The 26,665-nt window shown below is 40.3% G+C and overlaps 1 protein-coding gene across 1 annotated transcript in view; it reads left to right on the forward strand.

Moving 5' to 3' along the window:
• LOC122563980 (doublesex- and mab-3-related transcription factor 1-like) overlaps positions 1–23,833 on the forward strand; it is a 90,599-nt gene extending 66,766 nt beyond the window's left edge. The window contains exons 3-6 of the mRNA XM_087992915.1: positions 19,831–20,117; positions 22,520–22,540; positions 23,384–23,564; positions 23,787–23,833. Coding sequence (XP_087849041.1) covers positions 19,831–20,117; positions 22,520–22,540; positions 23,384–23,485 — 410 coding nt within the window. The 3' untranslated portion in view covers positions 23,486–23,564; positions 23,787–23,833. The remainder of the gene's footprint in view (positions 1–19,830; positions 20,118–22,519; positions 22,541–23,383; positions 23,565–23,786) is intronic.
• Positions 23,834–26,665: the final 2,832 nt, after the last annotated feature.

Genomic DNA, 26,665 nt, shown 5'->3' on the forward strand with positions numbered 1-26,665 from the left:
TGAATAGAACTGGGCATTGTAAACCTCATCGAAATAGCTGTTTGGTTCTGGAGTTTTACCGTATCAGAAATTTTCTATCTCAGCCTGAGTTTCCTTGATTGTAATTTGCAGGGCTATCAGAATGTGGTGACAAATTCTGAGGCAATTGGGAGCCTTAAGATCTGCAAAATTCAAGGATTGTTGTCTGGGTACTGGTTGCTGTGGTTGTGGCGATGCTCGTTGAGCTGGGAAGTTAATTTGCAGATGTTTTGTCGTCTGTCTAGGTGATATTTTTAGGGCTTTGGAGCCTCCTGTTCAGCACTTCTGTACTGCGTCTTCTGGAATTTATTTGGTTCTGTTTCTGCTGCTTCCAGTTGTCGGTTCCGTAGATCGGTTGTTGTGACGGGTACATTGGCAATAATTAGCAATCTGCATGTATGAACTCTGACTGGCCACTAAATGCCACGACTGGTTATCCACAGTAGCCACGCGTGCACACACTCACTGAAATGGGACAACACAGCGATCATACGGCACACTAAACAGGACAGCCAGAGAATTTCTAGAAGTGTGGTACTCATTCATGGTCTCCATTAATATAGACCGAGACCCAATATACTGGCCACTACAACGAACTACCAGGAGTGGCAACCAGAACCAGCAGGAATGGAACCACATAAATTCTAGAAGATGCAGCAAAGCAATGCTTCACAGGAGGCTCCAAAGCACTTAAGATGTCGCCTAGACAGGGGACAAACATTAGTCCCTTGTGAAACCACACTTGGAATATTGTGTCCAGTTCTAGTCGTCCTACTATAGGAAAGATACAGAGGCTTTGGAGAGGGTGCAAAGAAGGTTTATCAGGATGCTGACTGGACTGGAGGTCTAGCCTTACGAAGAGAGGTTGACTAAGCTCGGACATTTCTCTCTGGAGAGAAGGAGGAAGAGAGGTGACCTGATTGAGGTATACAAGACAATGAAAGGAATGGATAGAATCAGTAGCCAGAGACATTTCCCCAGGGCAGGATTTGACTGGCATGAGGGGTCATAGTTTTAAGATATTAGGAGAAAGGCATAGAGGGGACGTCAGAGGAAGGTTCTTTACGTAGAGAGTTGTGAATGCATGGAATGCGTTGCCAGCGGACATTTAAGCAATTGCTGAACATGCACATGGATAGCAGTGAATTAAGGGGTGTGTAGGTTAAATTATTTTTTTTACATTATGATTAACTCTCGGCACAACATCGTGGGCAAAGGGCCTGTTCTGTGCTGTACTTTTCTACGTTCTTTCTATGTTCTAACTTCCCAGCTTGCCGAACATATCCACAGCTACGGCAATCTGAAAAATTACCGAGGCTAGAGAAGTAGACAATATTGTATCATTTGATTGTTCTGTCTGCCACTCAGAGGTCAGCAGTAGATGAATGCAAGTAAGTATGATCTAGTTGGGATTATAGAGACATGGCTGCAGGGTGGCCAGTGTTGAGAACTGCATATTCAGAATATTTAGTATTTAGAAAGGACAGATAAAAAAGAAAAAGCAGTGGAGTTGCATTGCTGGCCAAAGTGGAAATTAATGCTTTAGCGTGGAAAGATATTAGCCCCAAAGATCTGGAATCTGAATGGATACATTAGCAAAAGAACATTAGTTATGCTTGTATATAGAAATCCCAAATTGTAGGGGTGTTTTTGGGAATGGCATTAAATGAGAAATTTGGGATTTATGCAATAAAGGAAATTGAGTAAATCAAATTAGTAACAATACTATAGAGGAGAAATTTGTGAAATATATATGGCATAGTTTTCTGGACCAGTATGTTGAGGAACCAAATAGAGAGCATGACATCCTAGACTGTCCACAACCACCTGATAAAGGAGCGTCGCTCCAAAAGCTAGTGCTTCCAAAAAAACCTGTTGGACTATAACCTAGTGTTGTATGATTTTTAATTTTGTACACCCCAGTCCAACACCGGTATCTCCAAGTCGTCCAAGATTGGGTATTATATAACGATAAAGGAATAATTAGCAATCTAGTTCTGTGTGGCACCTTGTCAATGAGCGATGATAGAATGATACAATTCCTCATCAAGAGTGATGTGGTTGATTCTGAGACTTAAGATCTAAATAGAGGAAACCGTGATGACATGAGGGCACAAGTAGGCAATGATAGATTGAGGAACATTACTTAGAGGGATGACTGTGGAAAGGCAATTGTACACATTCAAAGAGCATAAGGAGGAATTGCAACAATTATCCATTCTTACCTGGTGCAAATGTAAAATGGCAAAAGTGCCAAATTACAAGGCTCAGAAGGAAATTAGACATGATTTGGAGATGACGGTGTTGGACTGGAGTGTACAAAGTTAAAAATCACACAACACCAGGTTATAGTCCAGCAGGTTTAATTGGAAGCACACTAGCTTTCGGAGCGACGCTCCTTCATCAGGTGATTTTTAACTAAGGAAATTAATGACAGGTTTAGATCAAAGGAAGAGGCATATAAATTGGCCAGAAAGAAAGCAGCAGACCCAAGGAGTGGGTGCATTTCACATTCCAGAAAAGGGGGATAAAGGAATTAACTAAGAAAGGGAAAATAGACGATAAGAATAAGCTTGCAAAGAGCATTTGAACTGGCTGTAAATTTCTATAGAAATGTGAAGAGAAAAAGATTAATGAAGACATTTGCAGGTCCCTTATAATCAGAAACAGGGAACTTAAAATAGCAAATAATGAAATGGCTGACCAATTTGATACATACTTCAGTTGTATGTTCACAAAGGAAGATATAAATATCAGACTAGAAATATTGGAGAGTATAGGGTTGGTGAGATGGAAGTGCTGAAGGAAATCAGTTTTGGTCGGGAAATAATGTTGAGGCAATTGATGGGATTGAAGACCAGTAAATCTTCAGGCCCTGATAATCTAATTCACAGTGTACTTAAGGAATTGTCTGTAGAAGTAGTGGATGCATTGGTGGTCATCTTCCAAGATTCTACAGATTTTTGAATGGTTCATTCAGATTAATGTAACCCCTGTACTTAAGAAGGGAAGCACAGAAAAATCAGGAATTATAGACCAGTTAGCCTGACGTGAGTAGTGGTGCAAATGCTAGAGTCCCTTATAAAATAATTAATATCTGAGTTATGGAAAACAGTAGCAGGTTAGGATAGTGTCAGCGTGGATGTACAAGATCAAAATCATACTTGACAGATCTGGAGTTCTTTGAGGATAGAGTAACGTAACTAGCAGAGTTGATGAAGGGGTGCTAGTGGATGAGGTTTGTTTTCTGGACTTCTGGAAGGTTTTTGACAAAGTCTCACATAAGAGATTAGTGTGTAAAATTACTAGGCATAAGATTGGGAGTAGTGTATTGAAGTGGATAGAGAACTGGTTGGCAAACAGGAAACAAAGAGTAGGAATAAGCAAGTGCTTTTCTGAATGGCAGACAGTCACTAAAAGGGTACTACAGGGATCAGTGCTGGGACCCATGCGGGAACTAAATGCAATATCTCCAAGTTTGCAGACAGCACAAAGCTGAGTGGGAGGGTGACCTGTGAGGAGTATGCAGGGATGTTTCATTGTGATTTTGATAAATTGAGTGGGCAAATGCATGACAGATGCAGTATAATGTGGATAAATGTGAAATTACCACTTCAGTAACAAAAACTGAAGGCAAATTATTACCCATACGGCTGCTGGGAAAGGGGAATGTGCGATAAGACCTGGGTTTCCTCGTACATCAGTCGCTGAAGATTAGCAGGCAGATACATCGGGTGGTAAAGAAGGCAAATGGAATGTTGGGCTTTGTAGCGAGAGGAGTTGCTTACAGAAGCAGGGATATCTTACTGCGATTCAACAGGGCCTTGGTGAGACCGCACCTGGAATAATATGTAGGTTTTGGTCTCCTTACCTGAAGAAGGTTGCTCTTGCTGATGTGGGAGTGCAGTGAAGGTTTATCAGACTGATTCCTGCATTGGCAGGATTGATGTATAAAGAAAGGTTGAATTCGTTAGCACAATATTCGTGAATGTTAGGAAAAATGAGCAAGGCAGGAGTCTTACCGAAACATATAAAATTCTAACAGGACTATGCAGGAAGGATGTTCCTGATGGCAGGGGAGTACAGTATCAGGGGCCACAATCTAAGGATATGGGCAAACCATTGGGGACTGAGATGCGGAGATTTTATTTTACCCAGAGTCTGTGGAATTCACTGCCACAGAATGCAGTTGAATCTGAAACATTGTATGATTTCAAGAAGGAGTTGGATATAGCACTTATGGCTAAAGGGGTCAAAGGATATGGAGGAAAGTAGGAGCAAGTTATTGAGTTTAATGAATGGCAGGACAGGCGCAAAGGGCCATATGACCTACCATGCTGCTGTTTTCTGTTTTTCTCTTTCATTACCGGGAACATCCCTAGAACCAGTGGCTGGTGTCTGGAATGCTCTAGAGACTTCAGCAGGTATCGTGGCTGGATCTTTGAGCTCCGGTAGATGTGGCAGGTTGAAGGTTGTGGGACAGGGGGTTGCAGTACTTTCAAGTGAAGAGGGTGGAGTTTTGGAGGCAAGAATAGGGATTGGCTTTCAGCTGTGCGTGTCTCCATTAAGCAGTGAGTTCCTGTGAACATGTTTCCTAATGTGATGAGCTGATTGTATGTGATGGCTTTCCTTACTTCCTTCCCTCAGTTTATCTGGTGTGCATGGTGTGCTGTATGAATTTTTCTGGTCGCACAGATAATGGGTTGTTGGGTATGTCATGCTAACAATTATGGTCTAACAATGAAACAGACATTGTAGCAAACAAACTGATTTCCTGTCTGTGTCAGTTACAAATCCACTGCAGAATAATTGTCAGGCAGAATCGCAAACTTGTATACAGACAGCTCACAGTCATTAAAAGTAGTATAAGGGCAGGGTACACATGCAACAGAGTTAGTTCACCTCTGACATAAAGGAGAGTCTGTTCCTTTTCTGATTTGTGTCTTTTGTACAGGTAGTTCCTGTGTTGGGAACGGATTCTGCTCTGGTGTCCATGCGCAAGTTGATTACACACAGGTCAGAATGCAATGCAGGACAACATAAAGCAACTGTTATCATGTGTTTAAAATTATACCCTTGTATAGGATTGGATTCATAAGTACAAGTGTTTGTAAGTCAGACATAAACTGAGGAACCCTGTACCTACTTTTTGATGCACTGCTCTTTAGTTTAGATTTCTCTGGGTCTGTTATACTGTATACTTTTGTGGTTGGTTCCCTTAGTAATTTCCCAGAGAAGTGTATGGAAGCTATCGGCATATCATATCCGTTCTCCTTGATGCAGTTGTTATGCCAATAAGCAGGACATGATCCCTGGACCACCAAGCAGTGCTAGGTTTACTCACCATTTTTGAAGATGTATTTACTGAGGGTGTGTTCCAGAGTTCACAGTTATGATTATTCTGTGTGTGTGTTATGACTGCCATGTATTTTTGTGAAAGAAAGACTTGTGTTTATATCTCACTTCTCACAACCTTTAGTTGTCTCAAATTGCTTTACAGCCAGTGAAGTATTTTTGAAGTATCGTCGCTTTTATAGTTTGGGTGATGTGGCAGCCAAACCATAAAAAGCATACACTTCCAAACAGCAGTGTGATAATGAAAAATTATTCAGCTTTTGTATCCAACTAGGGGGGTTAGACTAGTGGGTCTTTGATATAGAAATAAAGTTGGGATGTTGAATAAGGAAATATTATGAAATCCTCCATTCAGAGTGCAGATGTTGGACATTGTTAATCCATGAAGTGGAGAGGCTTGTGCTAAAAATGGCCCAGGCGAAAGTGAGGACTGCAGATGCTGGGGATCAGAGTCACGATCAGGAATGAAGGACTCCTGCCCCGAAACGTCGATTTTCCTGCTCCTTGGATGCTGCCTGACTTGCTGTGCTTTTCCAGCACCACTCTAATCTTGACTAAAAATGGCCCAGTCTGTGCTCTTGGGTGAAGAAGGTGAGGACATAATTTGGTCTATCCAATGCGCGATTAATTTGACTTGCACCAAAGGTTGAAGGCAGGTCTCCTGCTTCTTGGGTGAGATCAAGGTTTTCTTCCAATTGATTTGGTGATTTGCTCCCTTGAAATTAAGGCACATGACTTTGATTGCAGCCAACATAGGCGTTGAACTGTTCTGTTACATACAGATTTAGTGACAGAGATTGGGGGGACTCAAATCTGTTCAATGATCTGATTTACTCTGGGTGCTGTTTAAAATGGAGAGACTATCCCTGTCAGCTGGAACTTCATCTCTTTATTCCTCTTCTTAACATCTTTCATTCATGGAGTTTGAGTTTTCAATTCATTGTAATCCACTGTTAGGAGTTTGATTTCCCTTTGATTTCCCTTTTCTTATTCCTAAATTCTTGCCTATTGGTCATATTGACCTTGCCCTCCTTGGTTTGAGGTTTGCTGATCATGATTGACCTTTTTGTGCTGACCTTTGCTTGTCTGGTTGGATGCTTATGAAGGAACTAGGGTATCTGCAAAGCACATCTCAAACACATATGGTAGGCTTCCTATGTCTGTGTGCATTCTCCTTTGTGAAGGATCTTGAGGTTGCCATATGAGGATATCCCATTTGAAATGAAGGATATGCTTACTCTTTGTAGAAGGCTGTGGTTCAGAGTTTTGAAAGGTGTTGAGGAATCTTTTGCCAGAATTCTCAACTTTGAAAAATAAATTAAGTCTAACTGATGCCTTGATTGTGAAGGCATTGTGCTTCATTTTTGAGGGATAAGTCTCCAAAGATTTTGAGTGTTAAATGCATATTTAGTCTCATCTAAGTCATTTGTATCCCCTTCTTTTGAAAGTCGAGGAGCCCCATAAAGACAAATTACATTCTCAGTCCATGATCAATGAAGCTACAGTTGTGTGCGAAAGTGTCTTGTCTGAAAAATGACAGAGGGGTGTTTTGGATAAAAGGATTGTTTATTTTGGATTATACTGAAGATCTGACTGTTATTTCATGGAATCGTACTTGAAGCTTTCCATTGTGATAATTGTTTCTAATCTCAACCTGGTTGATAGATTCATTGAGCTTGCGATTTTGTTACTATCACATCTTTTTGATATACCCTGGCCCCTTGGTCCTGGTCCTCTGCCTGGGAGTTTCTATTACAGAACTCCCCTGCATGGTGAATTAAAAATTTCACAGAATATTCACTTCTGTGCTAAGTCTGACTGATCCACTGTGGGTGTCAAGGTTTAATTTACAGATTAAGACATGAATCAGTCATGATCTTATTGATCCTGTATAGGGGGCTAAATTGCTTACTCTTGCTATTGTGGTCATATCTGGGTTGCCTTCAGTGCTTAGAGATAAGGCTACACAGGTTCCACTTGCTGGATGGGTTGTTGGCCTCTGACTTTTAGACTGGCTGTCTAAATGCTTTGGACATTGAATTTTGTACATGTATACTGGTAATTCTGGTCCATCGCAGGTATTTTTGGGAAAAGAAGGTTGTCTTTGGTTGAACAGTTAGTGTTATATCTCTCTGGGATTCCTGGGGGCTCCAGTTGGGAAAATTGTATCTTGTTAAGTGCTGTACAGATGATAGACAATGCATGCTTAGCCCCTCCATTATCAAGGTTCCTAGTGGACTATTGGGGGGAAGTGATCAGCAACTTCATTGGGGAAAGAGGTGTTAAGGCTGAGGAGCACATGTATTGGTCAGTTCTGTAGCTGAAGGCCTCCTGAAACAGATCAACTAACTGTAGTAGACAGGCTGGCAAACTGTTTAGTTAAATAATTGCATTCACACATCACGCTGCATCCTCAGGATCCCTGGAGTGCACCTCAGCCTGTGAACTACCTTTTGAAGTGCTATTATTGGAAATGTTAGAGATTTGCTTTGATGCAGAAGGAGGCCATTCAACTCATTGTGTTCATATTGGTTGCCTGAGCATTTTAATTTAGTCCCAAGCCATTGTCTTTCCTCTGTGGCTGTGCACTTTGTTTCTGTTTAAATATCCGTCCAGTGCCCTCTTATATGCCTCAATTGAATCTGCTTCCACCAGAGTTCCAGGCACTGCGTCCCAGACCCTGCTTTGTGAAAACAATTTTTCTCATCTCATATTTGTTTATTTTACAAAGCACTTTAAAAATGCCCTTTGGTTGTCAATCCTTTTCAGAGTAGGAATGGTTTTCTGAGATTTGGTCCAGTTTTATGAAAGGCCGTTGATCCTTCAGCCCTCTGTCCTCACCACTTCCGTACCCACCCACCCACCCTCAATGAACCTTGTACTCACTTAAAACATAGAACCTTATAGAGCAGTATAGAACCTTCAGCTCTCAATGTTGCGCTGACCTGTGAAACCATTCAGAAGCCCATCTAATCCACACTATTCCATTATCATCCATCTGCATATCCAATGACCATTTCAATGCCCTTAATGTTGGTGAGTCCGCTACTGTTATAGGCAGGACATTCCACTCCCTTACTACTCTGAGTAAAGGACCTGCCTCTGACATCCATCCTATATCTGTCATTTCTCAATTTAAGGCTAGCCATCATTATCCAAGGAAAAAGGCTCTCTCTGTCCACCGTATCCTGTGATCGTCTTGTATGCCTCTACTAAGTCACCTCTTAACCTCCTCTCTAATGAGAACTGTTAAATCGCCTCTGCACCCTATCCAATTCTTCCACATCCTTCCTAACATTTGGCGACCAGAACAGTATTCTATACTCCAAGTGCAGCTGCACTAGTTTTGTACAGCTACAGTTTGACCTCATGGCTCTGAAACTTAGTCCCTTGACCAATAAAAGCTACCGTATGCCTTCTAAACAACCCTATCAATCTAGGTGGCAACTTGCAGGGAGCTATGCAAATAGACATCGAGATCTGTCTACTCATCCACACTACCAAGAATATTACCATTAGCTCTGTACTCTGAATTCCTGTTACTTCTTCCAAGTGGATCACTTCACGCTTTTTCGCATTATACTCCATTTGCCACCTCTCAGCCCAGCTCTGCAGCTTACCTATTTCCCACTGTAACCTGCAACATCCTTCTGCACTGTCCACAACTCCACCGACTTTAGTGTCATCTGCAAATTTACTAACCCTTCCTTCTCTGCCCTCATCCAGGTAATTTATAAAAATGACAAACAGGAGTGGCCCCAAAACAGATCCTTGCGGTACACCACTAGTAACTAAACTCCAGGATGAACATTTCCAGCTAGCCAATTTCTGATCCAGACTGCTAAATCACCCTCAATCCCATGACTCTGTATTTTTTGCAATAGCCACCGTGGGGAACCTTATCAAATGCTTTACTGAAATCAATATACACCACATCAACTGCCTTACCTTCATCCACCTGTTTGGTCATCTTCTCAAAGACCTCAGTAAGGTTTGTGAGGCACTTGCCCATTACACAGTACAGGCAGGTCTCAGGAAACGTGCAGGTGAAAATACATTGACTTTCTAAAAATTTATTACAGAATCTCAAGTGGTTAATCTGTATTAGCAGCTAACTTCTATTTAATAACCAGATCAAAGCCAGCTAATCATTCGAAAATATTAAAATAGCTTGTTAAAATGTGGACTCATCCCGACTCCCTGTGGGATAAGTGGTTTTGAAACTTTTGAAATTCAGCCAAATTGAAATAAATCCACCAAGGCCGGTATTCTATCACCAAGTCACCGTTTATTTATACGTACACCGTAAATGACAATGACCTGGCTAGCTCAGAGCCGCCTCATAGAGTGAGCAGAAACCTTGACACTCCTGTCTATATCTGTAATGAAGAGGTGTCAGTGTTGGACTGGGGTGGACAAAGGTTATAGTCCAACATGTTATAGTCCAACAGGTTTATTCGAAAGCACTACCTTTGGGAGCACTGCTCCTTTGTTAGGTAGCTAGTGGGGCAGGATCATAAGACACAGAATTTATAGCGTGTAATCATAGTGTCATGCAACTGATATGATATATTGAACAGAGCCAAATTGCTGTTAAGTCTTTCATCAGTTAGAATGGATTACAAGTTTCGATTCATTAATATGTAAATCCCAGAGCTTCTTTCAAGTCAGGAATGTGACTTGAAAGAAATTCTGGGATTTACATATTAATGATTTGAAACTTGCAATCCATTCTAAAAGATGAAAGACTTAACAGCAATCTGGGTTTGTTCAATATATCTAAGAGAAAATGAGGATTGCAGATGCTGGAGATCAGAGTTGAGAGTGATGACCTGATGAAGGACTTATGCCCGAAACATTGATTCTCCTGCTCCTCGGCTGCTGCCTGACCTGCTGTGCTTTTCCAGCACCACACTCTTGACCTTGTCCAATATATCGTATCAGTTGCATAACACTATGATCTTATGCTATAAATTCTGTGTCTTATGAACCTGACGAAAGAGCAGTGCTCCGGAAGCTAGTACTTCCGAATAAACCTGTTAGACTATAACCCCTGGTGTTGTGTGATTTCTCTATCTGTCAGCTAGGGCACCCTGATTGGGCCAGTTTAACAATCCTAATCAAGGAACACATATGCTGTGAGTTCTAATTGGCTGGCCTCGTTGCAATCACTACACAAACATTGATGTCAGATTTGAAACTGCAGGAACCAAGATAATGACTTTTTAAAAACAGCACTTTGTGATAATTGAAAGCTTCAGCCTAATTAATTTTAAAAGGCTGAGAATGTACATAACTTCAAAACATGACAAAACAGAATTTATTCACCCTTCAAGAGCATTTATGCCTCCTTCATAACTTCATGACTTTCACACTCTGTGTTAAGGGCCTTGGAACAGTGAAATTGAGTCTGTTTAAACATAGCATTGTATTTAAACAGTCCAGGAGATTTGTCTGATGCCTGTGCAATTGATAACCAGCTCCTTTCCCCCAAGGATGAAACTATATTGGCCTTAAATCCCAACTTGTGAAATTCAAACATTTTTCTCCAAATGCAGAAGTGCTCTACTGAATTCTGCTTGTGTCTTGGAATTCATGCAATCTGATACAGGTCAGTACTTATGTTGGTGAGATTTGCTGTAGGAGTTGCTGTAGGCCTTTTAAATTATCGAGGTTGTCAGGTGGAATTGTGATAAGTTGGAAAATCTACTGTTGTGGCAATAACTGATCCTGTTGGTCTGTAAAAAGGAATAGACTTTTAAGAGACTTTCCAAGATGGCTCCTTCCAATACAACTGTTGTCTTTGTCATCAGGTTGGATAGCCAGAAAAATGAATCTGGCACTGAGGCAAAGTTGAGGAATGGGTCAACTTGGTTAGGTTTGGAATTAGGACCAGTTAACTATTTTATAATAGTTCTCCTGGGTAATGTCCTTTGGGAGAAACTTTATCATGGTTATTCTCACCTCTGTGCTTATAGGCAGAAATTTACAGTAGATTTGGAGCTGCTTGATTGAAGTATCTCCCTGTTCGAGTGTGATTTAATTTTCTCTAAATGATGAACAAAAGAATGACAAATGAATGGGTTAAATATTTGTTGGCTAAATCAACCAGGTTTGGCAGCCTTTGTTCTTGAAATGAATCAAATTATAACATAGCAAACAGTAGCTCTTCATTACAGTAACTATCACAGATTCTACAATCTTTAATAGAAGATGGATGCCTGCATTGCCTTGACCTTGTGTAATTTTCCATTTTATGCTTGGAGCCAGGACCTGATGTATTTCTTTGAATCTCACAAGAGAAAGACGAGTGTGTTCAGTTTCACGGCATGAATCTTGGCACATCTTGACAAGGACTTCTATTGTATTTCTTATTTTTAATCAAAACTACAGCTTGTACTTAACATAGAAAAATGACCCAAAGAGCTTAGGGAGGCATAACCAAAAAAAAGGATATTGAGCCAAAAGAGATGTTGGGAGATGTAGTCAAAAAAGTAAATTTTAAGGAGGCATTGAGTGTGAGGGAAGCAGGATTAAGGCTTTAGGGAGGGAATTCCAAAGGTGTAGTGTAGCAAGACGTTATGCAGAAGAGGTTCGAGTCACAAGAAAGGAATTGGTGGAGCCTAGATGTGGTTTAAGATTATTAGGAGATCAGAGATAGGGACTAGAGAGATTCAATCATGGGGATGAGAATCTTAACGTTAAGGTCTATGCAATGTATATTATCTATGGAGTTTAAGAAAACTTTCAGAGTGGCACGTCAAAGTTGGTTAAAAAATCAAGGACAGTTGAATAGGATGGTCAATGTCCGCTTGGATAAAAGTTTGCCCTAAAGACAGGATATCGCGGGTTATAGTAAACTGTTATTTATTAGACAAGAGTAGTTTTCCCCAAAGGCTAGTGCCAGGAGCACTGCAATTTTTTGATGTACATAAAAGGCTTAGAAAATGAAATACACGGTGAAATCTTGGAAACTCCAGGGAGTGGGAGGCAAGGATGATATTGTGGTTACTATGAGGACACTTAATTGAATGGGAGGAAGAATGTCAACTTATTGATGGAGAACTGAAAGTTGAGTGTTAAGTTTGTTTCACATTGAAGATGGATCATATTTCTTGAAGGCAAGCAGTGGGAACATTTTTTTGACATACATCAGTGTATTGCATATGCTAAGTAAAGCATCACTTTACAGGTGAAATTGTACCTTTGGAATTAAAAATGAGAACCATGTGTGTTTAGATTCATGTTGCTAAAATGTGTCATGGAGCAATCAAGTCGTCCACCTACTGGATTTGGACTGAGTGGGAGCTTTTTTTTCTCTAATGGTTCCTCCATAATGAGAACGAGAGAAGAATTGATGCATTGAAATTATGGTTGTGGCTGTGAAGGTGGAAACTGAGCATGCCTGACCAAGGATATGAGGAGGCAGCCCTACAAAGGCACATGGAGGACTGATGGAGGAAATGATACTACATAGGGAAGCATGATTATGCGGAAACCATAGGGAATGTCAGTGGTGAAGTATGGAGAGTTGAAGGTAACAAGGTCAGGTCAAAGATTTGAGGGAGATTCAAGGATGATGGATTGGAGGTTGAAGGTAATGGCAAGAAGGGAAGCTCTAAAATGATTTGATTTTTGATTTTGATTTTATTGTCACGTGTACTGAAGTACTATAGTGACAAGTGTATAATGTCACCACACAAGGTGCCATTTAGGTACAGAATCTTAAGAACAAGATAGAAAGAAACAGCAGAGAAGAAAGTTGAACATTGAAGCTTTTCACTGTGCCTCGGTACACGTGACAATAAGTTTAATTCAATTCAATTGCAGTAATTATAATAAAGCGTGAAACTAACAAAATAAGGTTAAAAGTTACACATTGCAGACTTTCTTAGTTTAAAGTAGAAAATAAAGAAATAAAACTGCAAGTTCAAAATAAAAGTTCAAGATTAGATGGGATTGAGGTTGACAAAGAGGGTTTTTTTAACAATTTTGGAAGATCTGAAAATAGATGAGACCCCTGGGCCGGATGGGATTTATCCTCGAATTCTCTGGGAAGCCGGGGAAGAGATTGCAGAGCCTTTGGCTTCGATCTTTATGTCATCATTGGCAACAGGAGTAGTGCCAGAAGACTGGAGGATAGTGAATGTTGTTCCCTTCTTTAAGAAGGGGAATTGGGACAACCCTGGTAATTATAGGCCAGTGAACCTTACTTCGGTTGTGGGTGATGCGTTGGAAAAGAGAGAGGATTTATAATTATATAGAAAATAATAATTTGATTGGGGATAGTCAACACATTTTTGTGAAGGGTAGGTCGTGCCTCACTAAACTTATTGAGTTCTTCGAGAAGGTGACAAAACAGGAGGATGAAGGTAAAGCAGTTGATGTGGTGTATATGGACTTCAGTAAGGCATTTGATAAGGTTCCACAGGGTAGGCTATTGCACAAAATACGGAGTTTCGGGATTGAAGGGATTTAGCGGTTTGGATCAGAAATTGGCTTGCTGAAAGAAGACAGAGAGTGGCGGTTGATGGGAAATGTTCATCCTGGAGCTCAGTTACCAGTGGTGTGCCGCAAGGATCTGTTTTGGGGCCACTGCTGTTTGTCATTTTTATAAATGATCTGGATGTGGGCGTAGAAGAATGGGTTAGTAAATTTATGGATGACAGTAAGATAGGCAGAGTTGCAGACAGTTCTGAAGGATGTTGTGGGTTACGGAGGGACATAGGTTAGATGCAGAGTTGGGCTGAGAAGCGGCAAATGGAGTTTAATGTGGAAAAGTGTGAAGTAGTTCACTTCAGAAGAAGTGGCAGGAATGCAGAGTACTGGGCTAATAGTAAAATTCTTGGCAGTGTAGATGAACAGAGAGATCTTGGTTTCCAGGTGCATAAATCCCTGAAAGTTGCCACTCAGGTTGATAGGGTTGTTAAGAAGGCATATGATATGTTCTGATTTGGAGATGCCGGTGTTGTACTGGGGTGTAGAAAGTTAAAAATCACACAACACCAGGTTATAGTCCAACAGGTTTAATTGGAAGCACACTAACTTTCGGAGCGCCACTCCTTCATCAGGTGGCTGTGGAGGACACAATCGTAAGGACCAGAATTTATAGCAAAAACGTAGTGTGATGTAACTGAAATTATACATTGAAAAATACCTTGATTGTCTATTGCGTCTTTCATCTGTTTGAATACCATGATAGTTTCACTTCTTTCATGTTCAAATCACAAAACCTTATTTTAAAAGTAGCATTCTCAGGTTAACTGTAACAATTGGTGTTAGCTAGACAATATGTTGAAGGTGTTCGCCCCCTGTGTTCTCTGTCTGTGCTAAGATGTTTAGATTGATTTTAATCTAAAAAGTGAGATAACAGAGTTTTACATGAGTTCATGCAGCTTTTGAGCAAAGTACAATGTAACGCTGCAAGTACAAATTCACCCCACAAAATATATGTATATGTGTGCATGTGGGTCTTTGTGTCTGTGCGTGTCTGGGTTGGGGGGTTGTGAGTGTGAGAGACAGGGTGTATGTGTGTATAGTGAGTGAAGAGTGTCTGAAGTCTGTGAGGGGGTGCATGTGTGAGTGTGGGAGTGTGTGTGTGTCTGGGGTGGGGGGTTGTGAGTGTCTGTGAGAGAGAGTGTATATGTGTGTGCGTGAGTGTAAAGTGGTCTAAGTCTCTGAGAGGATGCATGTGTGAGTATGGGAGTGTGTGGGTTACATAACTTCAGTTACATCACACTAAGTTTTTGCTATAAATTCTGTGCCTTACAGTTGTGTCCTCCACAACCACTGGAGCTGCGCTCCGAAAGCTAGTGTGCTTCCAATTAAACCTGTTGGAATATAACCTGGTATTGTGTGATTTTTAAATATGATATGTTGGTGTTTATTGGGAGGATTGAGTTTCAGAGCCACGAGGTCATGCTTCAACTGTACAAGACACTGGTAAGGCTGCACTGTTCTGGTCACTGCGTTATAGGAAGGATGTGGGAGTTTTGGAAACAGGAAATTTACTAGGTGTTGCCTGGTTTGGGAGGAAAATCTTATGAGGAAAGGCTGACGGAACTGAGGCTGTTTTCGTGAGAGAAGGTTGAGAGGTGACTTAATTGAGACTTATCAGATAATCAGAGGGTTAGATAGGGTGGACAGTGAGCGCCTTTTTTCTTGGATGGTGACAGCTAACACAAGGGGACATAACTTTAAGTTGAGGAGGTGATAGATTTAGGACAGATATCAGGGTGTACAAAGTTAAAAATCACACAACACCAGGTTATAGTCCAACAGGTTTAATTGGAAGCACACTAGCTTTTGGAGTGCCGCTCCTTCATCAGGTGACCTGGTGTTATGTGATTTTTAACTTTGTACACCCCAGTCCAACACTGGCATCTCCAAATCATGACAGATATCAGGATAGTTTCTTCATTCCGAGAGTAATAGGGACGTGGAATGGCCTGCCTGCAGCAGTAATGGACTCGCCAACATTAAGGACATTTAAATGGGCATTGGACATGCATATGGATAATAATAGAATGGTTTGGTTAGACGGGCATCAGATTAGTTTCACAAGTTGGCATAACATCAAGGGCTGAAGGGCCTGTACTGCGCTGGAATGTTCTTTGTTCAATGTTCTATAATTGTCTTTCTTAAGTGCTTGGCCATAGTGGGATGGCACATTGTGGAATCACCTTGAGACTGGAGGTCCATGCTAAGGCAGTGCCAGACCAAGAGAGTCTGCCATGCCTGGTCGAGGGTCTGCCACACTGCGCTGAAAGACAACCGCGCCAGGCTGAATGTTTGCCTCTTCAGGCCAGGAGTTTGCTTCCCTGGACCAGGAGGCCCCTCGCCGGGTCTGCGCTGAGTCTGTGGCCTGGAGAAGAAAGAAGAGAGATGAAGGAAAAGAAACACAAAAGAGAAGAAAAACAAAAGGGAACTGATGAGCTCCATTTGAAGTATCCGACTCCATTGCCATCTTGGACAATATGTCAGGGGCTAAGTAATGTGAACATAGGAAACTCTGGGATATAAAGACCATATTATGTTCTGTATCTTTGATTGGAGACTAAGTTTATAATATTTTAAAACCAAGAACTGTAAGGAATTGCTGTACTTCTAAAACAAGTTGCTGAAACTTTTTGTGTGGTGGTTACACTAGTGCTTTGTTCAAGCAGTGGAAATATTTGTGGGAGGCACGGACCTGGGTTTGTGTGCAAAGTGAGATTTGGCAGGCAACAAGTAGCTGATTGGTGTGTGCAGTTTTGACCAGATGTGGATGTCAAAAGGTCACCAGCTTAGTGACAGTTCTCTCACCGGTGTTTGGATAGTTGAACAGCTTGTGGGTGTAAACGAAACAGTGACAAGGCTTTGGGCTGCTGGAAGGATTGTGTGTGGGTGTGTGATAATACCTGAAGCCTGAAGGAAGCAAATTATTTTCTCTGACCATTTGCTGTCAGCTGTTCCCTTGAACCAGTAACTAAGATACTTTAGTTATTATACCAATTGCCCTGTGCCTCCTGAGAAGAAATTATAGAATCTGGAGAAAGGAGATTAAGGAACAATGTCTAGCCAGCAAAACAAACATCTAAAAATTTTCAAAATTTTGACTAATTGGTAAGATTTTAGTGGACACGCATGAAGTTGGATAATTTGAGGTAAAGAAAGTTGAAGTTCCAATGTGTGTTGTCTGTTTGTCAGAACTAGCTGCAATAACCTGCAGCTGAAATCATGACAGCTATTTCAAACAGATCTGCAACGCTACTTATAAAAAATTTATTCTGTTGCTTCTATTACATCAATAAAGTTACAACTGCAACTTTACTGAGTCGTGCTGTACTTTCTTGCTATGATTTTATTGATACTTCATGATTCTACATTCCATACAACTAACCCCGCAAGCATACAGTTCCGTTGGATATCCATGTAGTGTTCTGCATTTTCAAGTTTGCTCATAAATGTTATTCTGATTACACAGTGCTTGCTTAGAGAGTTCATGAATGCAGTGAAATTTCTTGATGTGTCGTGTGTGTACTAGAAACAATGAAGCTTCAAGGGTAGAAGCAATTTGTTTGTTCTTGGTACCTGAAGTTATATTTGGTTTCGTAGAACATGAAGTTCTCACCAATGGAGTAGACACTCTTGTGCGGACTATTGTAGCTAGTTTGGCTAATCTGTTACCTCCTCCAGGAAGATGGTTTTGCAATGAGCAAACTGTAAAGCTGCAGGGGAGGAATATCCAAGTAGTAACTTGAGTGGTTGTGCTTATTTTATGGCAAGAAATATATTTTTAGCGTTCACCAGTGACCAAGAGAACTAATTAGAGGCGTATTTTCTGGGTCTACCTATTTGTGCGCTCATTGTAGTGGTGATCTTCACAAACCCTGTATGAAATGAGTGTCAAGTGTGGCACATGGAAACTGGACGGCAGCATTTTTAATGGTGGTCCAGAGCATTACAGTGGCAGCACGTGTAAAGCCAGGCAAGAACGAGTGGTGCTTGACTCTCCAATAATTTTGGGTGTTAACAGAAGTATCTGTAGAGATAATTAACTCATTGATTGTAACCTTCTAAAACCTGTGAAGTCTGGAAAGACCCCAGCAAATTGTACAGCTGCAGATATAACATTCCTATTCAAAATAGGAGTGAGATATAAATCAGGAAGCTATAGGCCAGTTAGCTTGTCTTTGGAAATCTGTAATTAAGGAATAGTCTGGTTGGATATTTGGAGAATCATAATACAATTAGAGTCAGCAAGGTTTTACGAAAGTGAAATTTGTTTGAACTCTGCCAGGATGTAATGAGCAAGGTGAATTAAACTGTAAGCAGTAATACGTATTTGAGTTTCCAGAAGATATTTGATAATGCATCATTTAAAAGATTATTGCATAATATAAGACCTCATGATGTTGAGGAGAATATATTAGCACGGATAGAGGATTGACCAATCAATGGGAATTACAGCCAAGGTAACCGGGTCATTTACAAGTTGGCCAATTAACTTGTGGAGTGGCGCAGGTATCAGTGCTGCGTCCTCAAATAATTATGATCTTTTACTGATGATACAAAGACTGGTAGAAAAATGCATTTTGAGGAGGACACAGGTTCTGGTATACATTTTCTAAGCTCTTTAAACACAGTGGGAGGCAGCAAGCCTGGCAAAATAGTTGTGGGATGTGTTTGGTGTGGATAATGTCTTACTGGAGAAAGTGAGGTCTGCAGATGCTGGAGATCAAAGTTGAAACTTTATTGCTGGAACAGCACAGCAAGTCAGGCAGCATCCAGGGAACAGGAGATTCGACGTTTCGGGCACAGGCCTGAAGAAGGGCCTGTGCCCGAAACGTCGAATCTCCTGTTCCCTGGATGCTGCCTGACTTGCTGTGCTGTTCCAGCAATAAAGTTTCAACATCAATAATGTCTTACTACCTTGCCATTTTACCAACAGTAGAAAGTTGATAGATTGTTCGTTCAGCAGGAGCTCTGTGGAACCAGTTATTCAAGGGCCACTCTTGGCTTCACACCACAGTGTCTAACCTGCTGCCACACTGACTGTCTGACACAGCTTTATCAGTGATAATACCCCTCAGTGCTCATTCTTGTGACATATTCTTCCTGGAGTGTTGAGTTCAGCCAAGGTATTGCTAAGTCACCAGCCCTCTGAAGGCACCTCTTGGAGATAGGACTCAATTGAATGCCAGCATTTGTGGTCATTTGTTAATTAGCAGCTACCAGCAAGTGCAGCCTGAGGTTCTATCATCTTCTGAAGTTGGGACTCCTCCCACTTCCACCATGGCAGAAAGACATCTGTTTTCACAAGATTACTTGGCTTAAAGAGTCTGTAAAGGCATAATGACAAAATAAGTAAATGGGCAGTCGTTTTGTGGATAGGTGCTAAAAATATGTCTCCCCTTGTGGAGGAACTATAGTGCATTGTTTCAGAACGAGCTGTCACCTATTTAAGTTGAAGATGAGAAAATTCTTCTGAGGATTATGAATATTTGGTATTCTTTACCCTATAAAGCTGTATCGGTGAATATATACAAGACAGAAATTGACAAATGTTTGATCTACAAGAACATTCAGGCTCACTTGGGTAGAAGTGGAGTTGAGGCCAAGATCACATCAATCACAAAAATAACAGACTCAAAAGCCTCTATGGCCTCCTCTTCCTCGTACGTTCTTAAGTTCTTAACAGCCCTAAGTAAATGTAAATTGTTGTTCCTGTAGAGAAAATAATTCTGGTGAAAGAATAACTAAGTGGATGTTGCTTAATACGCTCTTGTCCAATTATACAGAGAGATTATCTTGTTTATTTTAAATATATCAATCATTAGTCTGCTTGTATCACAAGATGTTGTTTCTGATCTTAGATATTTATTGCATGCTTTGACTTTAATTTGTTACTTTGATTTTAGCATTGGTAAAAGTGGATAATCATAAATATGTTTGTTCTTTTTGCTTCCTGTACAGAGGGACGTTTGCATCTCCAGGATATCCCTTCCATAACCAGCAGAGGGCACCTGGAGGCCACCCCAGACCTGGTAGTGGACTCTTCCTACTACAGCAACTTTTATCAGCCATCTCTCTACCCAGCTTACTACAACAATTTATACAACTATCCCCAGTACCAGGTGGCGGTGGCAGGAGATTCACCAGCATCTGATGTAAGCTCAACACTGGGAGGGACAACAGTGAAAAACAGCCTTCGGGGCCTCTCTGCATCATTAGTGTCTGGTCAGACAGGAAACCAGTGGCAGGTAGGATAGTCATTGATTCCTCAGCAACAAAATATTATAGTCAGTTTGCTAATATGTATGAATATTAGAACTAAGCTGATAATTGCAGCAATAACATAATAATTAGAATTCTAGAATTAGAATTAGATTTTATTGTCATGTGTACTGTGAAACTAATTGTGTATAAAGCAACTTGCTGATTTTTTTCTGCAGGAAGTAACCTAGTTATGAGATTGGAGAAAAGGGGTGGGAGCTGATAGAACAACTGCCAGATTTTTGTTCACTCAATCATCCTATATATTTGTCTGCAAACTCTTGATGTCTTTTTCACAACATACATTCTTAATAATATGTCTACCTTCTGCAAATTTAGGTATTATGCTTTCACTCTCTTCATCTAAAATCTTATAAGCTCTGCTTATTGTCAGCCAATCTTCTATCCATGATAATATACTATCTCCTAACTATGAGCTTTTTCATAAACAACTTTGATGTAGCACTTTATCGAATACCATCTGGAAATCTAAGTATAGTATATCTACAGGCTCCTTTTATTCACAGCACCCGTCATTCCTCATAATAACACAAGTAAATTGGTTAAACATGATTGCCCTTTGATGAAACTGTGCTGACTCTTCCCAATCACCTTGAGGTTTTGAAATGTACAGCTGTAATATCTTTAATGATTAATTCTGACACTTACATGACAGATGTCAAAATAACAGGCTTATAATTTCCTGTTTTCTGCCCCCCCCCCCCTTCCAGAATCAACAGATTACATTTGCTCCTTTCCATTCTGATGGAACCTTTCGAGAACCTAGGGACTTTTGGAAAATTAACAGAGGGCATTTACTATCTTGCAACCTCTTTTAAGACCATAAGATGAAGTTCATCAGGACATAAAGACTGTCAGCCCACAGCACTTCATCTTCATTATTGTAAACCAGTAACTCCTTGTTCTCATTCCCGAATTAAAAATCACATAATACTTGGTTATAGTCTAACAGGTTTATTTGGAAGTACAGGCTTTTGGAGTGCAGCTCCTTCATCAAGTAGGTAGTCTAGTAAGTGACATTCGGTACCTGATGAAGGAGCAGGACTCCAAAAGCTGTTGAGTTTCTCCAGGATCTTTTAAAAAATTATTCTGCGTATTCTGAAATATCCCATTAAATTTTGCGACCACATCCCTATAGGTCGCTTGCCTAGTATGTCAGTTCACATCACCTAACTCAGCTTTTTTGCTCACAAAGTTGCCCTTAGTTTAAAATACTTGTTTTAGAAACCTCTCCTCCCTCTCAATCTGGATGCAAAATTCTACCATATTGTGCTCACGGCTACTTAGGGGTACTTTTACTCCAAGGTTATTAATTAATCCTGCCATCCCACAATACCAGTCTAATATAAATTGTTCTCTGGTTGGTTCTAGAATATATTGCTCTAAGAATCTACCTCAGAAGCCTTCTACAATTTCCTTATCCAGACTACTTTGTCAGACTTCGTTATTCAGTTTAAGAGGTTGTAGACCCCTCCCATTAGTGACTTCCTTCCCCTACTATTCCTCACCTCCACCCAAACCAAAGGATGGGAGGTGCAGCCAAGAGGCATGTTCACTTTTTAAAAATTTTAATGGCTCTTGGATACTCGATTTTAGCAAATCTTTCCAGACTGAGAAGACCAGCAGCTTAAAGCAGGAAAGGAGATGCTTAATGTCCTTGCAACAAGGCTTGTGGACCAGAAGCAGAGGAATACAGAATTCCACCCACCAAGCTACCTTATTCCTGCCATTTGTCCCAAACACTTAGCCATGTGCTTCTTCTTGCCATTGGTCCACTCCCCTCTGCCATCTGTCCTTTTCAGGGACTGAACATTCCCTTCGCCTTCAAAACTCAGACTTCCCATTAGAGTGTCAGTTCCTTTCCTGTAGCCCCAACAGTATATTCTCTGCCTTAAAGGGAACCAAGTTTGTCATTCAGGCTGGCTTTGGGTGTGGAACCTATTGAAAAATAATAGATGCATGCTGTGGAGTTAAAACTTTGTGATCAGAAGTCTTTCCAACCCAACTTAAGTTAGTCATCGCTGTCAGTATAGGTCCATTGCATTTGAGCAACCAGCCAATTATGATACAGCTTTCTTATTTTATTATGAATATTTAATTTTAAGTTCCTGTATGCTGGTTAGCAGTTCAAAGTGGAGCTGTGCAGGCCAGCTATGTCCTCACGACCTGTTTGGATAGATTGATTAATCAGTACTTAAAAACTCAAGCAGTTTGATAATTTGACACCTTTTAACTATTCAGTTATTTACTTTTGACTTACAGATCCAGATTAGTTTGTTACAAATAGATTATGTTCATTAGATATTGAAGCACGTTGTATATCTGAGACAAAGTGTATAATTTAAATTGTGTACGTTTTAATTTTCAGAGAAATGAAAGTGATGAGAAGGTAAGCTATCTTTGTTTTTCAATTTATTAATTTTTGCATGGTAATTTCTTCTCCTTCCACTTGTTCAAAATCCTTTTGGATCTAAATACCTTGTTTCATTCAAATAATTTAGTTCATTGACTTAGTTTACATTTCTCCTCATTTTGAGCATATTTAAACCTTGTCTTTATAGCCGGGTCCATGTGCACAGCATTTCCTTGTAGCTGAGATGTACAATGTATGACTTCCAACATTATAGGTCATCCCTGTGTTAATGCTGCGCTGACAGGTCATATAAATATTATGAAGAACAGGAGGCCCTGTATATGTTACAGACAGAATTTCTGGCTAACCCCTACGCAATCAGGAGGATCATAGAGGTGTAGGTATCCATATGAAATACATTATCCTATACATCCAGTACTATATGTCATAATATTCATTTCTTCATAAGTTTCAAGAAAGATATTGAATCAAAATGAGTGGCTGATGGAACTGGCTAGTAATTTGAATTCTAGGCATGAAAGAATGTCTGAAACTATCCTGCTGATTAAAGCAAATACTAGAGATGCTGGAGACCTGAAATAAAAGCACAAAGTGCTGTAGAAACTCAGCATGGCTGGCTGCATCTGCAGAGGGAGAAACGGAGTTAACATTTCAAGTTGAATGTAACTCTTCTTTGGAACACTACTGCTGATAATAGCCATGTTAGTCTGAAAAAATATACAAGCACTCACTTCCTTGTGATTCTGCACCTTGTTTAGTTTCATAGAACAGTCAGTTTTCAAAAGGAAGAGCACACTCTGGGGAAACTGTAAGTAAAATAATATAATCAAAATGTTTAAGCTTTGTCAAATTGTACAGGTTACTGTAGAGAAGAATGACTGGGCTGAGACAATTGCTGAAAAGCAAACTTCTGTTCAGTGCTCAAGGAATAAAGACATGATTGTGTTGATAGGCCACTGAAGAAGTCTAACTTAAACAAAGGAACAAGTATGAAACTCTTCAAAGTTGTACCTGATGTATCTGGATTTGCAGATGTTGAGTAAGTTCTAATTACATTTATCTCAACTATGGTAACTTGCAGTATAATACAGAAAAGACCAAAAAAACATAGAAATGTAACATAAAAACAGCAAACTCATATGGTAAAATTTCATAGTACATTTACTTTGTGCTCTTTAGAACTTTTGCAAATTTACTTTTCATCTCAGTGTATTATATAATGATTTAACAGTTTGTTTGCCATTACTTTTTGTGTTCACAGATAAGCCTCAATCAACTAGTTCCAGTCCATCAATTATGGAAAATGAATATTTTGGAGAACACTGTGGACATACCAGAATACGTTCATACTGATTTTACAGGGCTTTTGCTTGAACTGCAGAGAGAGATCAGGCAAACCCCATAGAAGTTCTCCTCTCAGGAGTCAGCTAACGAGAAAAACTTGTTGCCTGGAAGCAACATTACATTTCCAGTTGGAGACAGTATTTCAGAGTCAGCTGTTGCATGGTTGGAAGGCTAATCTGTGCCAGCTTCTTTACATGGTTTACCAGAAGCTTCTCAGTCTTTCAGAAGGTCTGTCATTCATTGACACAGATTCTCATGCCACCCTCAGAAACTCACATTTGAGAGTTCTGGGACTTCTGATGTATACTATCGTCAGTAACCATGCAGACACTAGCTTCAAACCACATGATGTTGTACAATTGGTTAGGTATGAATGACTGAGCTCCGTTCCCATTTGCTTATTACAATGACTGTACTCATCTGTTGTTAGCACAGTTAATTTAGGGCCCTATTTATTTTTCCATTCCTTGGATAGCCTCTATTCCTGTTTCATCTTTTCAACCTTAGCTTGTGCATGGGTTGTCCCCTGCACTTTCTGTGCAGAATTAGAACTGTCTCTGGAATGTTCAGGTATGGTAACTTTACTATTGATAGCTCTGACAACCATATATTAAAAATGTGGAGAAGGCTCTAGCTACACTGGAAAGTAAGTTTGTGACTATAATATAATTTGCATGTTCTTTATATAGCAGCTTGCTAAGTCCCAAATTCAGTAGCGGTATTGGAGGTTAAATTGGGCTGAAAAGCTATTTTTGTTTTGTGCATAACATGTGTTCCTACAGAATTGGCATGTCGAGTAGAAGTTTATGTACAGTTGAGACTGGAAAGCTGCTGCCTAAATTCTAGAATGGGATAAAGCACACACTTACCTGCTGCAGCTTTGGCTTTCCCTGACACAGCCAATGCCAGTCCCTAAGAAAACTAACTTAAAAGACCATATATGTATAATAAAATGAAAGAACTCAGCACCAGTCACTGCTACTTCACTGATGGTCCTGACCCCAGGCACACAGGATAAGCTCTTACCTTTCATAACAACCCCTCTCTATGCCAAATTTATGATGATAAGATCCAAACCCTCAGCATCTAAGGCCTGTCATATCTTTATATTTGTGTTCAGGTAAAAGTGGAAACAGCGGAATTTAATCGTCACTTTTATTAGCTTGTCATTGAATCATGTCCTGTTGGCAAGTGTTCAGTTGTGGTTTGGATCGAGTGTTAAAACTGAGTGGAATTTCCATAGGAGATTGAGAGTATCTTCTTGGAAACTCAAATTCAGTGAGTTTACCAAATTTATGATTTAGAGTTCAGCAATGTGTGTGGTGTCTTATCTTGGAACTGCTGGTCAGATCATTACATTTCTTTCCTGTGCTATAACCAGGTTTTGATTTGCATTTGTATACTGTACCCTTTCATCAATTTACCTTGAGATCTGTTGACCCTCCAAGGGGAACAAAGATATGCTTCTTTTTAAAAAGCTGCTCACCAACCTCCTCAGGGCTGAATTTCAAAACTCCAGGGCTCTCCTGGAGGCTCTCTTGCCTCCAACCATCTTCCTACAGCTCCAAAATGTTTCTTCCCTACTTTTGCCACAAAAAAATGTAGCTCCTTTTAAAGCCACGCCAGAACATGTTTTTAATCAACGTGTTCAGAGATGCTGTTGTTGTATACATCTCTGGATCAGGTAGGACTTGAACACAGGAGGCCAGAAATTGAGACACTATCACTATACCATAAGAACTCTAAGCTATGGCAGACTGTTAACAAATTGCGGCAGCGCCAAGTTAATGAGCTGCAAATAGAAAGTTTACTTTATACTGACACCTCAAACAGAATCTATCAAGCCAGCCTGGAGTTCAGAAGTGTGAGTGGGAGAAGTTATTGGTTGGGAGGCAAAAAGTCAGTATCCCAAAGTTTTACTGGTAAGTTCTGAGAAATTTGTAGTGGGATTTTGTTTTGCATTCATCAGTGTGACATGAATGCTCATTAATACCATAGCGCTTGGAATTATGCTTACGGGTGTAATCTTATTATCCAAAAACAGGATACCCTTATGTTCACAAACCCCACTTCATATTATATACATGAGGCGTGTATCTGGTGGAATAGATTGCTTCATCAAAGCTCCGATGAGTATAAACCTCGCTGACTTGACTCCTTCATTGCAAATGCTGAGAGTGTAAGGAGTGAACCCTGATTGAGTTGACCAGCAGATGAGAGGTTTCAATCATTTGAAGACTGCTTTCTTACAGTTGAATGGTTCCATTATAAGGGATGAAACCTCTTTTTTTTCCCAGCTCATCAAAAGTGTCAGTCATATGCAGCAAAGATAGAATTGCTGGAGAAACTCAACGGAAGAAGGGTCATTGGACTTGAAATGTTAAGTCTGCTTTCTGTCCACAGATGTTGCCAGATTGGTTGAGATTTTCTAGCAGTTTATGTTTTTCTTTCAAATTTCCAGCAATTGCAGTTCTTTGTTTTATTTCAGCAATCTGGCTTGTTGCTGTTGAATGTTTATAGTGTGAGGCGTGAAGCCTGGCCAAACCACTAAGACTTCCTAAACGAGACAGTAACACTGGCCAGTGCCAGAAAACCTGACCAGTGCAGGCAAGCGGGGCACAACTCAAAAGGGCTGTCTTATGGAGTTTTGCATTCACCTAGTTGTAATGGTCAGTGAGCTGATGATGTGTGAGCTGCTTAGTGCGGTAGCTCCTTTGATCTTTTTAAGTTTGAATGTTGGTACATATGTGAGAGACAGTACCACAGGATATAAAATTAAGTGACATATGACTGTAG

Source organism: Chiloscyllium plagiosum, unplaced genomic scaffold (assembly GCF_037043375.1).
Source record: "Chiloscyllium plagiosum isolate Xiang-an unplaced genomic scaffold, Cpla_swu_hap1 HiC_scaffold_2, whole genome shotgun sequence".
In the NCBI taxonomy this organism is placed as follows: domain Eukaryota; kingdom Metazoa; phylum Chordata; class Chondrichthyes; order Orectolobiformes; family Hemiscylliidae; genus Chiloscyllium; species Chiloscyllium plagiosum.